The sequence below is a fragment of the Malurus melanocephalus genome, unplaced genomic scaffold (genome assembly GCF_030028575.1).
Source record: "Malurus melanocephalus ecotype Western Australia unplaced genomic scaffold, MMel_1.1 scaffold_231, whole genome shotgun sequence".
In the NCBI taxonomy this organism is placed as follows: domain Eukaryota; kingdom Metazoa; phylum Chordata; class Aves; order Passeriformes; family Maluridae; genus Malurus; species Malurus melanocephalus.
In genome coordinates this window covers 815525-832565 of record NW_026623463.1, presented here as the reverse complement: position 1 = coordinate 832565, position 17041 = coordinate 815525, and the positions used below count along the sequence as shown (strand labels likewise).

Below are 17041 nucleotides of genomic sequence, written 5' to 3'. Positions count from 1 at the left end.
TTGTAAGAGGAGTTCAGAGAGAAAAAGTGTTTAAAGAGCTTAAACTTAGGCACAGCTAGGCAGGCTGGATCTCAGTCTCTCTGCCATCCACTGATGTCACCTTTAGAAGCTGAACTACTCCAGCTAAGACCTGAATCTTGCCTAAGGGCTGCCTCACTCAACAAACTGCTGAGGCAGTCCCAGGTAACCACATTTCCATCTTGGGTGGCTGGAGCAAATGCTTAAAATTGGGTTGGATGAATCATGACCAGCATGCCTGTGCCTTAGGGTTTGTCTCTGCACTGAGTTATTGTGGAGAAGACATTACTCTTCCTGAATAATGTTCCACGTGAATACACTTTTGGCTGAGTAAGACTACTTCTTCAACAACATCCACTTGAGAGAGGCAGAGCAGTATGCTTTTTAGTCCTCACGTGGAATTCTTCTGCAGGAGCTGCTGCCTTTTTAGTGAGCTGCCCTGCCTTAATTCAAATTTACTTTTGTATAAAAATGCCCTAAATATGCCATCCAATCACCTTTGAGAGCAATTTGAGATTTATGGTGGTAAGGGCATCAATTAGGTGCAAATACTTTGACCAAAAAAAAAATAGTAAAGGTATTGTAAACAATAAAACTGACATTTATTTCACAAATTATTGRTGTAATAAAGCCTATTGTTTCAGGAAAAATGCCTGCATTTGCCCGTATGTTTCATTAAAGAATAATAATGCCATACATATTTCATCCCCTTGTTCTGAGCAGCAAGTCTTAACTCTATAAAATGGCCCATGCTGTCCTTGCTTTGTTGGATTGTTTACCTCCTTTAAATCAGATTTTCCCCCCTGAACTAATGAAATCGCTCTTTAAACTCATACATCATTTTCATCTGAAGTGCCTTATCACGGCTCAAACAGTTGGTGTCTTCCCCTGGAGAACAATGCAGCTGCCACCACCTTTTGCTGTGCAGATCCAGATCAGGACTGCCTCTGATCCCCAGAGTGCTCAGTTCCCTGCTTTAGGTGCGCTGTGGGTGACTGATGCCTGTGGGGTCTGYGTTTGCATATCTGCCCTGGTTTCCGGTCCGCTTGCTCTCACGTGTGATTTCTCTCTTCCCGCAGTATGCACCGACACGCTGTGCAGCTGTGCAGGCGTCCACAGAGCAAAGCATCCTTCCTCCCTGCCATCACCACGAAGYGGTGCACGACTCCCAGCTGCTTCCCTGCACGTGCCCGCTCTTCTCCTGCCCATGGGAAGGGCACCTGGAAGTGGTGGTGTCCCACCTGAGGCAGACCCACCGCATCAACATCCTTCAGGGCGCAGAGATTGTCTTCCTGGCCACGGACATGCACCTGCCYGCGCCCACGGACTGGATCATCATGCACTCTTGCCTCGGCCACCAGTTTTTGCTGGTCCTCAGGAAGCAGGAGAAATACGAGGGCCACCCGCAGTTCTTTGCCACGATGATGCTGATCGGCACGCCCACCCAAGCCGACAACTTCACCTACCGGCTGGAGCTCAACAGGAACCAGAGGCGCCTCAAGTGGGAGGCGACCCCCAGGTCGATCCTGGAGTGCRTTGACTCTGTCATTTCGGACGGGGATTGCCTTGTGCTGAACACTTCCCTGGCTCAACTGTTTTCCGACAACGGGAGCCTAGCRATAGGCATTGCAATAACCACCAGCAAAGTTCACAGCTCCGAAGCTGAAATGTGAGGAGGAGGAGGAAGAGRAGGAGAAACAACAGCAACAACAATGGTGCTCTAACTGCCTTGTGAGAACCAGAACTCACRGACTTTTTGGGGGGGTCTCAGGTCTTTTATGGTATTTAGTAYTCGTCCACAGTGGGCATTATGTAAACATGCCGTGATTACGGTCCCTGTGTCATGTATTTACCCTTTTGCTAATACAATTTTATGAGAAATTTTAAAGAGGCTGATCAATTTATTGTTGCCCCCCAGCAGCACTGTAAACAATGCTTGTTAATGAAAAGTGCACYCAGGGTGACTCCCAGAAACATTTGGTCTGACTGTACCATGTAAACGTGTTTCCTTCATTGCCTGCCTAATTGATCAGAGGCCCCTGTGCCTGATGAAAGGCCAAGTGTTCCACAAGAGCACCCAGGTTTCCGTGTTAGTGATAGGCATTTCACTCTTATCCTGTGGTCACAGCCCAGCCTTCGGGAGCTGGCAGTTTCAGAGCTCCCTTCACCTTCTGAGGAAACAACTTCACCACCCAAGCAGTAAAAGCTTAGAAGAAAAAGTCACCCCCTCTGCTGAGCAGGAGGCTGGGAAGCCTCATCCTGCCATGCAGGAATAACAGCATGGTTAAATCTTGCTCTTGTACCATAAACGGCAGGGAGAGGTTGTGATATGGTCTGGCCATAAGATGGATTTAACCATAGCCAGCCATTGGGGCATTTGTCTTTATAGTTTCTATTTCCTTAARCATTCAAATAGAGATTTTCAGAAAATAAAGTATAAGAAGGGTCCTAAGCTGGGTACCGATCTTGCTGTTGAGTTCTGTGCCAGTTAGACCCTCAGTTTCAGCTGCTAAATACTGATTTAAAGCAATATAGACAGAACATCTGTTTGCAAATCGGCTATGAGATTGAAATGCACTCCTTGAAAAAGAAAACCTGAATGCTTTTTCCCTTCTATAGATTGTGTGGGAGGGGTGGTGAGGGGTGATTGTCACTTTCTTCTCTTGAGGGTGTTTCACAAACAGCGATGGTCACATGAAGACACAGCCTTCTCTAAGAGCTTGTCCCTTGGATGGTTCCTTGGGGGACAGTTGGAGGCAGGTGCTGGCCATCTCCTGTCAYTCATTCCCATCTGCAGTCGGGTCTGTTTCCTCCATAGCCAACAGCAGCAGTGAAATCCCACTGCAGTGGGTGACGTGTTGAAGGAGAGGGCTCAACAGATAGTGTGACACATGAGAAGCATGGGAAACTGTCTTTTCCTGCTTTCCCTTCTGCCTGTGGTCTGTCTGCTCCTGAATGCTTTTTCAAGAAACATCTGGTGGGTTGGGTCAGTCAGCAGCTAGAGAGACTGAGGCTCATAGCTTGAGTTCCTTAGAAAACCAAGGAAGGGGGAGAAACGAGCTAAGAACAGCCTTTCAGTGTTTCAAAATGCATCTTACTCTAGCTTTGGGCAGGCAAAAACACTGATGCTGATCTCTCCCACCCRCTGCTCTCCTGAGAATTATTACAAATGATGCATGAAGCAGAATGAATTGCAGTTTTCCTCAGATTAATGCCATGCAGGTAAAATATCTTCTGAGGCACCCTTACCTGGACACTCAGAGCAGATCAGAGATGGGCAAAGGTCTCTTCAACAGGCCGCCTATGGCCACGCAGGCTGAGGTCTGAGGAAGTCTCAGTCCCTGTAAGAATGCACTGGAGCATAGCTTAACAGCTGTCCCAGCTCTGAATTTAGGGGGCTGGGGGTGGCACACTCTGATTCACAGCGCCKCACCGGAGCACGCAGGCTTCAGAGCGGCTGTTTGTCTCCCTGCTGTGTTAAATATTCAGCACCAGCACATGCTGCCCTTTCCCTAAATGATAGCAATAAATAAATCATTGGTGTTTTTGTGGACTGAAACTGGCTYCTCCAGCTCCTCTAACAATTATTATGCTGCTGAATTAAAACAAAGCAAAAGCTATAAAACCTCAGTAAAACCGATTCCTCTAGCTTAAACTTCCTGAGCTCTTTGTCCACTGGGGCAGGGACCAAATGTAATGATGCTTTTATTTCCTGACTACAAGTTATAGAGGTCGGTATATTCCTTAGTTATTCATTTTTTCAGTCTATTTACTTCTTGTTAGTTGACACCTTTTGTTCTTGAAATATCTACTGAAATGTAGGTATTTGAGAACATGATCCTTGCCAAAGGATCAGTATATTTCTGGCAGGATGAGTAGGACAGTACTCTAGTTTTGAAGGAGACATAGAAGAAATGTGACATCCTTGATGYGACCTTCCTCACATCCCAGGTGCTCTTCTCCCAGAGCTTTCTTGTGACCTTGCCAACAGTTCAGCTTTTCCATTTCCTTTTCRGTCTTTCCCCTCATCTGATAGCTGCCTTTCTCAGCCCATTCTCAAGCCCTTAACTGTGGYTTTACTCTTTAACTTGCAGAGCCCTTGGCACTTCTGGCCTTCTCACACTCGTGCTTGTTGGATGCCATTGTTTAAATTGTTCTCACTGCTTTCTGAAGCCAACCAAGTAATCTCCCTAATCAGCTTTCTCCACCTCTGCAAAGACCCAGCGCTGGCAGGGATTTTAGAGACACAGATACATTGGAATACTGATGAAAATCTGTCCAGTAAGACTCACAGTAAAGGAGGATATAATTTGGGGAGAAATGAGATATGGTTGCCTAAATCCAGCTTTCATAAGCACCTCCACATGAAGTAAAAATGTTTTAAGGTGGATATAAGGACTTTCCACCTCAGAAGACATTCCAATTCTTTCACAATTCAAAGTCTATGAGCAGCCTTATACTGCCGTAGAGCAAAGGTGAAGCAAATATTCTGCATGGTAAGACATAAATCCTAAAATACTGGCAAGCAGAATCAACAGTAAAATTCAGTTTGCACTCATTCTTTCATTGCTCATAGTATAACATTTTTTACAGCTCTGCTTATGGTTGAAAGGCAGCTGTAGCTTGGCTTCCTAAACYTGAGCTGAAATCAGGGCTTCTAAAATTAATTTTGTACTCTATTATTTTGCATCTTTATAATGTATTACATCTGAATTCCTGCCTTCCTGTGAAGAACACAGCCTTACATCTCTTTGAAGTAAGGAAGTGCCCTTCATGTGAGGCAGGAGAAAATGAGGTCTTGCAAAATTGCTATGCAGCTGTTGCAAAATTCTGCTTTCCTACCTACCTGAGAGTGGTGTTCCCTCTTTATTTTGTTTTGGTGGGGTTGTGGGGTTTTTTTTTGTTTTTTTACATAGACAAAATATTGGCTTTGGGTTGGGGGTTTTATTTTTAGTATTTTTATATATGTCTGTTCACAAATGGATTTTCTTGCGCTTAGTTTAGTAAATTGCAACCATAATTTCATCAGGCTGAGACAGATGGATTGCTACCAGACCCACTAGAAAACCTACTTTGGTCCTTCTGCACCATCCATCAGACACTGTGTGAATGTTAATGTCAGATCTGCAGTAAAACAGCATTAGTGCTTTCAGCTCAATCCCATTATGAATTAAGCTCACATCATATATCCATGACTCCTTATAAATCAGCTGAAGCATCCTGAGTCTCATCATCTTGAAAATGACAAAGGATCCTCCTGTGCCAGTGCTGGCTGTAGGGCTTGTTGAGAAGTAGGGCAGTAGTCCTCTTCTCACTGGACTTGATATCACATCCTCTGTTTCATACCATCCCTTATGAGTACAAACCAGTAAACTGCTGGAGAAACAAGAGGTGGTAAAATCTGGACAAGTTAGGGTTATAGCAAAACTAGTAATTTACAATGAATTTCTAGATGCTACTGCATGGCTTCCTCTCTTGTGCATCAAAGGAACTAAATCAAATTGACAGTACTGTAGGATAGGTGATTTATCTGTTTTTCTAGCCCAACACACACCTGAAAAACACTTTGATCGGCGAAGAGTCTGTCAGAACAGGCTCAGATGTACTTATTCTGCAACTGGATCAGAAACACCTTCTCACATGGAGGAGCTGCAGATTTTGAACTGTTCAGACACAAGCATAAGTTCTTAATTTAGTCTGATAAAGTCTGCCTGTTCAYGCCATCAGAGTGAAGGGCGGAAAACAAAGATTGCCATGTGTCATCCCCGGAAGCCTTCACACAGAAACATGATTCATCTTCTGCAGAGATGAGCCTGCAGGAACAGAGGGAGTTTCACAGCAGGGTAGCACAGGGCAGTGCCTGTGGGCTCCAGAGGTGCGCTCATGGAGCCGAGGGCAAAGCTCATCCTCGGGACAGAAACCACTCAACAGGAGCCCCTCAGAGTGGGGTCACAGCGGGGCTGCCAGGAGAGTGATCAGACATCCTGGCAGCAGCAAAGAGAGGTAGTTAAGGCCCAGTGTAGAGATGTTTCTSTTCACATCAGCACTTTCCACCTAGCTGCAGGGTCTCTRCTCTCCTGGGAATCTTGTCTCTGGAGCAGTGCAGAGGATTGGATCAGCATGGGAATRGTCCTGCACAGTGAGTGCAAACACYCAGCCTCCATCCTGCCCAACAGGTTCGGTGGGTACCAAAACCTCCTCTGGGTTTGGTGGGTACCCAGCTACCTGCAGCTGCTAATGATTCYTCCTACTGACAGCTGCTGTTTTGCTGTCTTTCACCTGCATAGCTGCCACCAAGCCAGGAAAGTGCATGCTGAAAACCACACAAAAAACCTCTGACAGAATGTCACCTCTACCTCATACCCCTGGCTAGGACTACATACACTCATTCTTCCTTTCTCCACAAAGGGAGAAAACTAAAGCATAACTTTCTTATCTCCCTTTGGGCTCAGCCACTGCAGAAAATTCATGTGAAGCRTTAGCAGGCAAAGATCACCTTCATGGGAAGGGTGAGGACTAACTTGCACTCCAAAGAGGGCTATTCTCACAGTACTTGCACAAAAGGATGCCAGGCTCCAAGAAAGAGACTAACAAATTGTAGTGGAAGGCAAATGGGAAACACCAATTTCAAAGCCTGCTGTCCTTCAACCAGAATGAGCTTTATGTCTTCCAGGTAGGGAAAATCCTCCTGAGACACYGCCTATCTGAATACATCACTTAATCTTGTAGAAAGCTCCAAGACACAGAGGTTCTTGCTGTTAGAAATTGCATCAAATAACCTTATTGAAGATAAATGGCTTTGAACTTTCATAGCAACAGTGATGAAGTGCTTCAGCATCCATGCAGTACAGACTGAAAAATCAGAGCTTTTAGACAAAGAAATAAACTTATTTAAATGCAAATGTGAGATWTAGGGCAGAGTTTCCAGGTGATCTTAAAAGCACTTTTCTTATTGCTGAGTCTCGATGTCTGCACAGCAAGAGATATTTCACTGCCAGCCAGGTCCTATTGGCTTGAGTTCAAGAAAAACTCAGATGTTCTTTGTTTCTCTGCTAAGCGACACCACTTAAAAAAGTAAAGCAAGCACTGTCATGTATGAAACAAGTCTGGAAAGGATCTTTGTTTTCAGACCAGACTGCCTGGTGAGCAGACTGTGAGGAGAGCACTACATCTCCCACCTCTTCAAGCTGATCCAGAGTGGCAAGCACAGTCTGTGTGAAGATTTTCTTTATGTTGAAATCTCTGCTTCAGCCACTAAAGGTAACAGCTGCCAAGCAGCTGGCTTGAAGCCTTTGATGACTCTGAGACTGTTCTCTAAATATCTACTAATATTGACTTTTAGGCTGAGGTGGCTTCAGGGCAGGAGACAGCAAGGCTCCATGGAGGCTCTGCAAGGCTCATCGGCGCGAGGGCATGGAAGGGATGCAGACAAGCCTMAGGTCTTTGCCTCTGCCTTTCACACAGGACCAGTAGGTACATCCACAGGGATCAGTCTGGGTCTTTCCCAACAAACTGTGGCAAACGGCTGGGCCACMAAACTGGTTGTTACCATTCTAGAGTAGTTCAGTTTAACAGCAGCCGAAATCCATTTGAGTTCCTCCCTTAACTCTGAGAATTAAACCAGGATCTGGCACATCAGAACATTAGGCCCATTCTTATCTCCATCAGATGTTCCCTATTTCAGGATACAGGTTCCTCTGGCTCCTGACAATGACAGTAAACTACAAAACATGTTCAGTACTACAAGTTCCACTGCATGGTTCTGATCCAGAGAGAGATCTCTGGGAACTACAGTGACATAAATGATTCATTGTATAATATACTAACATAAAATAATAACACCATGATAAACATATTTAAAAGTAGCAGCTGATACTGAAAGGGGTAATTTCTTAAAGTGAGCCTTCAGGAGAGGCCTGTGTTTTTGCCTAATTGAGATGTGGAAGAAGATATCCAAAAGGGTGACAGTCTCAGGGCTATCCTGATTACTCAAAGAAATGCTGAAYGAAAAGAAAAAATCAGCTGCAAGAGTCCTGACTGAAACAGAAATATATTGCTGTTGCCTCGGGGTAGCAGTTTCTTGCCGCATATGTCCTTGGAAAAGGAATTCTGGTAGGCAGAGAAGATTGAACTTCAGCATGTCACAGTTACAGCTCTGTCACTTCCAGAGTTTTCATGAAGAAATACTTAATCAGGACTCAAAAAAAGAGTGTAAGTATCCACTGGATGGTGTGACCAATGTGAAAGCTGCCAATGAGATTTATCCAGCTTCCTCTGGGTAAGCCTCCACGCAGTTCCTCTGCTGGATTGGCAGGAGACAGGGACAGCCCCAGGTCTGAGGAGGACTGGCTGCATTCCTGGCAGACTGTAAATTGTTGTTGCAGTTGCACAGTGACTGTGTGTGATAAACTCCCACCAGTGAAGATTAAAGCTGGGCCCTGCAGCAGTGTCTGTGTGCCCTGGCTGATGCTGACAGCCAGGCTGTGGGTTATGGCAAACTCCCTGGCCTTACAGCTGCTATGCACGACTGACATTTGGTGGTGGTTGTGCACGTACACTGAAAATTCATGTTGAAAAAGTATTTCTGTGTGAGATATGTCCTTGGAGTACTGAAGCACATAACTATGCTGTCTGTGCTGGACCACACCTCCCCCCTGATTGCTCTTGTCTCCTCTGGAAGCCTGGATGAACCAGAGCTGAATCCCCAGCCAAGGGGTCTCCAGGCACTGGGGCTTGCAATGAAGAACCAAATGGGGGCAAACCCCATTCCTGTCTCCTGTTTGCCTTGAGCAGACACAGCAGCCAGCTCTAGAGACAGGTCTGAACCATCACAGTTGAGTTAGAAGCTGCTTTGAAGACGAAAATGAACAGTGGGACAAATTATACCAAAATTTAATTTGGGTACAGGACTAGTGGAGTTCATCAGCAGCTGAAAACAAGAAGAATGGGGAATGCTGATAATCATTATGGTAAAGGGGGATTGTGTCCAAATACAAAGGTGGCAGGAAAAAGACACTCCTAGGTCAAGAGGTTTTCCTGGATCAGCCTTTAGTTTTGGTGATAATGCCCTGGCTGACACAGCTTGGGTTTTAGACCAGTCGCGTTGGGCAGCAGCCAAGAACAGTACTTATTCATTACATGTAAACTGAGCAAATTGCTCAGGGAAGGGAGTCAATAAACATGGTGCCTGATGGCACAGTTTTCCCAGAGTGACCTTTCAAAGTATAATTGCATGTTAAAAGACTCGATGGGAGTTGTCTCTGATCAGAGGAGCACTAATCRGACTGGACTGGGGACTTATTTGTGCTCAAGTGGGAGTGTGTTGGAAAAGAGCTGTGTGTTTAGAGACTGCTTTTGGCTCCCATGTGAGGCTGTGATCAGGAGAGCTTCAAACATTTTTGGCCTCGGGTCCTCTTGGGAAAGGAAGAAATAACAGTGGTGATGCTGGGAAGTATTTYCATCATCACTGAAATATCTGTGGCTTACTGCTCTCTTCCCATCCAGTGATGATAACCACATTCAGATCACCTCATCCAGGGGAAAGTTTATTGTATTCATGGAGATTCCTGATCCTGAGCACAGTCCTCTGTCCCTCGGACTGCAGTCTTCAGGCTGCAGCTCYAGCTCAGTGTCATGGGTATGGGGTCACCACCCATGAGAAGAGCTGGCTGACCTCTCGTTACCCCAACCCCACATTTCTTCCTTGGCAAGCAGCCCAGACACCCCACGAAACTGTCCTTATTCCTCCACAGATAGCAGTCTCATCCCCTTTCTATGCCTAAAGGCCCTCTCTTTAATTATTTTAAAATGAAAATTTTCCAGCTGAAAAAGTGAACCCGAACAACCTCTGTATTATGTCAACATAATTGCACAAGTATTCCTATGGGAATCCTGGGTTTCTCTTCAGCTTTGTGTTTGATGCCACATGTCATGACACAGTGTCATTTCCCAGGATAGACACGTTTAACCCTAAGGCAAAGGAGCTCAAGGCATCACAAATTGTGCAGCAGTCAGAAAATTGGTAACAGACTGAGATGTGCTTCCAGTTTCTGTGGTCAGAAAGAGGCATCAGGGAGTGCAATGAARAGGGCTTGGAGCTGGGCTGGCAAGGTGAGCACCCCTGGAACTGTGCAGAGGACAGTGGAGGAGAGGGTTTTCTGGAAGGTGACTACTGTGTGATTAATGACAGAGCAGGTCACTGAATCCAAACRCTTAGATTAACCTCTGGGATGCTGAGGTATGCCCATCTGTGAGCATCAACGACAGAATTGCAAAAGGCCATTTCTTCTTTCAGAATTCAAGCAATATCACTGTGCTATTACATMAAGAAAATGAATCCTTTGAGAAATTGAAACTTCTCCTTTTTTTGATAAAAACTGCAAGGCTGATCCTTACAGAACTATAGAATTGTTTAGGTTGGAAAAGCCTCTAAGATCATTGAGTACTACCATTAACCCACCACTGCCAAGGCCACCACTAAACCTTGTCCCTGAGTGCCACATCTACACATCCCTTGAATACCTCCAGAGATGAGGACTCAATCACTCCCAATGTCTGTTCTAATGCTTTAACACCCTTTCCATGAAGAAATTCTTCCTGATATCCAGCCTGAACTTTCCCTGGAACAGTTTGAAGCTTTGTCCTCTCCTCCTGTCACTGGTTGCCTGGGGGAAGAGACTGACCCCCACCTGTCTAAACCTCCATTCAATCAAGTGTAGAGAGATAAGTCACACCTGAGCCTCCTTTTCTCCAGCTAAACAATCCCAACTCCCTCAACCACTCCTCATAGGACTCGTGCTTCAAATCTTCCCCAACTCCATTGTCCTTTTCCACACATGCTCCAGCACCTCAATGTCCTTCTTGCAGTGAAGGACTCAAAATCGAATACAGGATTTGAGGTGCAGCCTCACCAGTGCTGAGTACAGGGCATGATCGCTGCCCTGATCCTGCTAGCCACACTATTGCTGATACAGGCCAGGATGCCATTCATTGGTCTAGCACAGACTTGGAGACAAACACAAATAGCCTGCCTGAACTCAGGTGAGATATGYCAGATTGGAATTTAAATAAAGAAAGTAGCATAGGAACAGGTTATCTGCTGTACAAATCCTAAGCAGCCTTTTTTTCCACATATATTTTGACAAGTATTTGGATTTGTTTTCATTCATATTCTACTGACCCCCAAATATTTGACTTTGACTTAACATAGTACATTGCATGAAGTGCTCTAATTTAACATGCAATGGTACCTCAGAGACAATCTCTTAATCTTAACCAATGTACATAATCTTCTAGAAATCCTTATGGTGACGTATTACACAAAAGAGCAGCAATAAACCTTTCTATTGGTATCTGTAAAACATTTCACAATGTGTGCCATGCAAATCCTATTTGACATTCTCAGCTTGTATCACCTGCTTGCATTGGAGGGCCACTTTTATGAAGAGGGTAGTGCACCGTGAGACAGTAGAAATTAAATATTAGGAAGAAAAGAACAATTGCCAAAGTGCACTGCCTGCTAAAGCTTGCCTTACRKTTTGTTATTGCCTCCTTTTAATCTYCYACAGTCACAATCAGTTTGGAGAGAAAAGTGTCACCATAACCACAGGCAAAACAAGGTACCAGTAATCTCAGTTTGGACTGTCCTCAGCTGCCCTCATGAGCTTTGATTCCGCATCCGCCTGCACTTTGTGGCAGGAGCTTGAAAACCCACACAGGAATCAGAGTTTTGGACCTGTGTCTAGCCCAAAGTGGTCCTGTGGGGAAACAAAGAAAAGGGCTCCTGGCATTTTCTAATTTTTTTGTCATTTTATTAGATGGAAAAAACATGAGTCTGCTCCTCATTTCTTGCAGGCTTTAGGTATTGATTTTTGTCTGTTTGGGGTTTTTTTTCTTCTGGACAATTAACATAAAATRTACTTTAGCATTACCACATAAGTTATCAAGGACCTTCACAGATTAATTACTTGATTTCAGGTTGGTTATTTGCAAGATCAGATTTGGGCAGGATCTCTTACCCTTTTGCCTGTCAATTCCATTTAACATAATTTTTTTTTTCTTGGCTTTCTTATTGCCAAAACCTGTTTCAGGTACTCATGAAGCTTGATAGGAATTGCCTTGAAAAGAGCTGAGTGATCAAAACTGACGAGACGTRCAAGATGAATATTCATGGTTTATTGAAGCAACCTCCACCCTCCTCTCGGAGCAGGATACCTTCAGCTGACCTGTTGCCTCTCACACAAATTACTGCCTCATTACCATCGCTCCTCTGGAACTTAGCTGCGAGGGACATCGAGCTCATGCTAAATAATTCAGAAAAAAAAAAGTGAAAGAGAGCTGTATCTGATCCAGAGGGGAGGCCCCTGAAATTGCCTCCATTGTATCCGGAAATGGAAGTGGACTTGAAGGGACTGCGAGAACCAGCTTCTCCCCTTGGGCATGAAGAATGGGTGTTACCCCTTTGATTTCAGACATGTGGAAGGTAAGTGTCTTCCTTTGCACAGGTCACCTGTAGTTTCCCTTGTGGAGGGTGGGGATAGGGCACCTTGAGGATGTGATCCATTTCAGCTATTTAGCATCAGCTTGGGGAGCAAGGAATAAAATCCTTACATTGYTCACATCAACCTCCACTCTTTTGAGGGCTCAAATCTCCAGGAAATCCAGACTGAAACTCTTCCCAAACACCACAGGCCAGGAGCAAAAGGTCCCTTGCTCTCCTTCCATACATTAAAATTGCCAAGGAAGATCATTCATCTACCAGCTGGCAATAAAAAGAGGTTACCAAAGGAGCATCCTGGGCTGTGGGTTAGCACTGGTCTCCAGTTCAGCAGCAAACAGAGAATTTGATTTCCATTGTTCTCATTTCTCTGGCCTGCCAAAGCAATCCTAGCCTTTCTTTCACCATGGTCTAAAGAGGAAAGATCCACTGCTCTCAGGATTAACAACTTTCTTCACAGCAGACACACAAAAAATTGCTGATCATGGAGAAAGGAGATGTGAGAGGAGATTTTCCTTCACTTACCCATGATCAAAAAAACTGGTGTTTGCAGAGCAGTCACCGGTTTGCAGAGAAGGCAGTTGTGCCTTAAAACCCAAGCCAGGAAGGGGAAGGGTGCCTTTTGTGGACCAAAATGATGTTTGGGAAASGCATTGTGGTGACTCCTTTAATACAGCCAGATTTCATGTGCAACAAGAAGARGGGCTAAAAATAGAGCAGGATGCTAATGAGGGCCTGGCGCACACCATCTGCACGATGAGATGATGATTCTCTCTGAAAATGCAATAATTTAAGGGGTTGTTTCATTTTGTTTCTTTCTGCTGCTGCAAAATGTTCAGAAACACGAGGCTGTTTGGGTCTTCAATTTTTTCCCCTTTATCTTAGGAAAATGAAATTGTAATGGACAAAGAAGAAAACAACAAGAAGCAAGAGTTGCTTTATTTTTCCCGAGGCTACTCGCACGTGATCAGCACACAAAGTGGGTCAGAGCAGGCTTTCATAACAATTCAGGTGGATTTYCACACAGCCCAAGATGGGGGTTCAGGATATTTTTTACACAGGACTTGGATTCTTTTTCCCCCCATTTGTTGCCTCTGTTGCAGGCACCACTGGGAGCTTGTTCACCTCTAGTCCCAAAATCCACCTGGCAGYTCCAGGTTACATTGGGACACTTGCTTTTGTGGGGCACCAGACCAGAGGCATCCTGATCTGTCCATTTGGCTCACACACAGACTTTGCCGGGGAATGAAACATCCCACCACCCTGGAAGAGACACAAGACAGAGGGAAGGACTTGCTGTCATCTGGGAGGAACATGGGCACAGCAGGTGCTGCGGTGGTGAGGATGAGCCATCTCCAGCTCTGGTGCACCCAGGCAAAATTCCCCAGTGGTTTGGGCATGATAAGGACATTGAATGATGAAGGCCTGTGTAAACTACATCTCTGAAGGAAACCAGGCTGAAAATCTGAGCAGGAAGCTAAGTGCTCATGAAACATATCTCTTTTTTTTTCCTGTCAGAGAGAGCCAACTACTTGCCTGTTACCAGTCTATGTTGGTGGACCATAAAAGCATGCAGCAGATCAGGAACTGTTTTCTGGCACAGGCACAGTCATCTCACACATTCACTCATCTTCCTTATTTATAGCAATAATTGCTACTCTGGGAGKGAACAAAACAGGTATTGTCTCTTAATGCTCCCATTAAACAGAGCACACAGATGGTAATTAATGCTTCATGGCAAGACTAAATTGTAAGGAGAAATTGCTGCAACAAGAAGTCACCCCAAGAACAGCAAGATTTAGATTAGTGTTCATTTCAAGATCAACTGCACCTTCTTTCCTTGAARAGCTAGGGACCAGCTATTCTGCATTATGAAAGATTTATTTGTCTGCTTTCATGAGTTTCGTGTCACAATGGAGCTTTGTTATCTTTAATAGATTCATGTACTCCTTCCCCAGTGCTTTGTCAAATAATAATACTTACAAGYCAATAAAAGGGAAAAGAAAACACAAAGTAAAGAACCACCCCCTGCACCGTAAGTCCTGGTAGGTGAATGTCTGTGTGCATTTGTGTGTGCACGTGTGTAGAAGAAGGGTTGTTTATTGCATCGTCTAGCACAGAATTAAATAATTTATTACCATCTACATGCAAATGTATCCTTCASTTAGGTAATAAACTGCACCCTTGTATAATTTACCCAAACAAAGGAGCTGTGAGGACACCGCTACTAATCTTCAAAAATCAACTGTGCCTTTTCAAAAGGGATTTTTGTCTTTCTGTGAATTGATCAAACTTGACAAGTAATTTCAACCTAATGTTCACGGCTATCCTCCTCTCTCCTCACCATCTGTAGGTGAGAAATCCTATTTTCTGGAAGTGACAGGGTAATGCAGGAGGCTGCAGACATCTGTAAAAAAAAAAAATTTGGTTTTCTCAGGGCTACAGGCAAACCAAGGGTGGATTCAGGAAGGATATGAGTGGTTTTTAACAAATGATAAATTCTTTATGCCTGCAACTGCCCAGACAGAGTCGCGTATTTTAAACCACTAAGTTTAATGAGAGCATCTGAGAGRTKAAAACATCTCTGTATTTAAAATACTATAATAGAAATGCTTCACTGCAATAGCCTTGCTCTTGTTAACAAATAAGGACTCTTAGAAGAAATTAATTCTAAAAACCTATTGCATCAATRAAAACTACATTACAGACAAAGAGACTGAATGCAAACTCGATTTGCTTCCAGATTCGTTTAGAAAAATACCAGCTTTGACTGAAAGCTGATCGTTCCTACATCAAGCAGTAGAGGTGAAATAGGAAAAAGGCAAATTATCATGCTGGCAGGATCACTGACATGGCTGAAATTAATCCAAAACAATTGCAAGAGAGTCTTGTGCAAATTTTGGTGTTTTCTCACAGGAAGACAAGACCAGATTTAGGGCCATTTYTGGCAGTATCAGGACACTTCAGGGAATACAGAGCAGCCCCCATGCACCAGCAGATGGAGATTCTTGTATCCCTAGGCRGAGAGTATCCAACCTCAAACAGAAGCACATCTGTGTGTAATCCATATAAATACTCCARTGCTGAGGGAGTAATTATTTTCTTTTTACTATGCACGTGGTTTCTCCCTTTCTGGATCACTGCTGCTCCTGAGAAATCATTCAGGGCTATTTTTTCTAACAACTGGGAGGTCTTCATGTGGTACATCAGATTCCCTCACACCCAGCCCAAAGTGAAAGGGTCTTTTATTCACCATGCCTAAATCCAGATAAGTGGAGCCGTGAGTTTCTTAGCTGCACGAGTCTCTCCCCCAGGACACTAAAGCCAGGCTCTTTCCCACACACACTCTGCTTCCCACGCAGAGGCATCCCCTACATCCTGCCCTCTCCATCCTTCTGCTGGGGATGCTTTACTGGCAGCTTTGGGACAGACCTGCCACACATAAGCAGAGGCACTCATCAGTGTGAGGGGGCGAGGGGGTGGCCAGCAGGTGAGTTAGGGCTCAAGGCAGGTCAGGCTAAAGCCCCTGGCTGGGCAAGGCACCAGGGGCAGCTGGAGGGTGCCAATGCGCTTTGGTGTCACGATAACTTCTGAAGTTCTGAAATCTGCTTTAATTTCCCCAATAGAAGAAATCCCATATCAGAGGATTATGTCAAAGCAGCTTGAAAAGGTCCCTTGGAAGATTGAAAAAGTCAGGGTTTTTCAGGTCTTCTTGTATTTCTCCCTCTTTGTTTCCCTTCCTCAAGGATTTAACCACACAGTCCACCTCAAACTTCACTAAAATAGAATGGGAAAACACAGTCAAAATTAATACATTATCACAAAATACCTTCTTCAGGAAAAAAAAAAAATAGAAGCGAGTGAAAAATATGTTTTTTGATTAAAAAGAAAAAAAAAATCTGCCACTAGCCTAAAATGTATTTTCCCAGCCATCCCAGCAGAAATAAAAATTAAGCTTCTTGCTGTTGTCAGGTAGATGGACACTATGTTAGCTTCTCAAGCAAGACAATTATCTTCATCTCAGGGTCTGGTCATTGCTGGGTAATGCAGGTCACTGGATTTTCTGACTGCATGAGCAAGAGCTGATCCTTCAGATTTGCCCCTTGAGGGCTCTGRCAGCAATGCAGCCAGTGGAGCAGGGGCAGACTGGCCATGCAAAGACAGAGGTGAGTTTGGGTTTAGTCACAGAGCCCAGCAGAATGGATTTCCGAGGCAGGAAAATGCCAGGTATGTTTGTTTCTGCTTCAATRAGGGGGATTTCATTTTCACTCTGTGTAAATAAATAGCAGTTTGCCAAAGTACATTGGCCTCTCCTAACAACATTACCATTGCACTTTCAACAATAGAAAACATTATAATAATTAATCAATTTCTTGACTCATGCAGTTCTGGAGAATACTAATACTTTTTCCGTTTGGGCTTCCTCAGGTTGTGGGTTTAAACCCATTGCGAGGTCAGAGAGACAGACTCCACTGTTGAGAGTTTCCTCTCCTCTCCTCTCCTCTCCTCTCCTCTCCTCTCCTCTCC

At 44.4% G+C, this 17041-nt stretch overlaps 1 protein-coding gene across 1 annotated transcript; it reads left to right on the top strand.

Annotated features, from left to right (window-relative positions):
- The first annotated feature begins 916 nt into the window (after nt 1-916).
- SIAH3 (siah E3 ubiquitin protein ligase family member 3) lies at nt 917-1905 on the top strand. Its single transcript, XM_057374746.1, has 2 exons — nt 917-1009; nt 1098-1905. Exons 1-2 carry the CDS (start codon nt 917-919, stop codon nt 1689-1691), a joined length of 687 nt encoding a protein of 228 aa, XP_057230729.1. The 3' UTR covers nt 1692-1905.
- Nucleotides 1906-17041: the final 15136 nt, after the last annotated feature.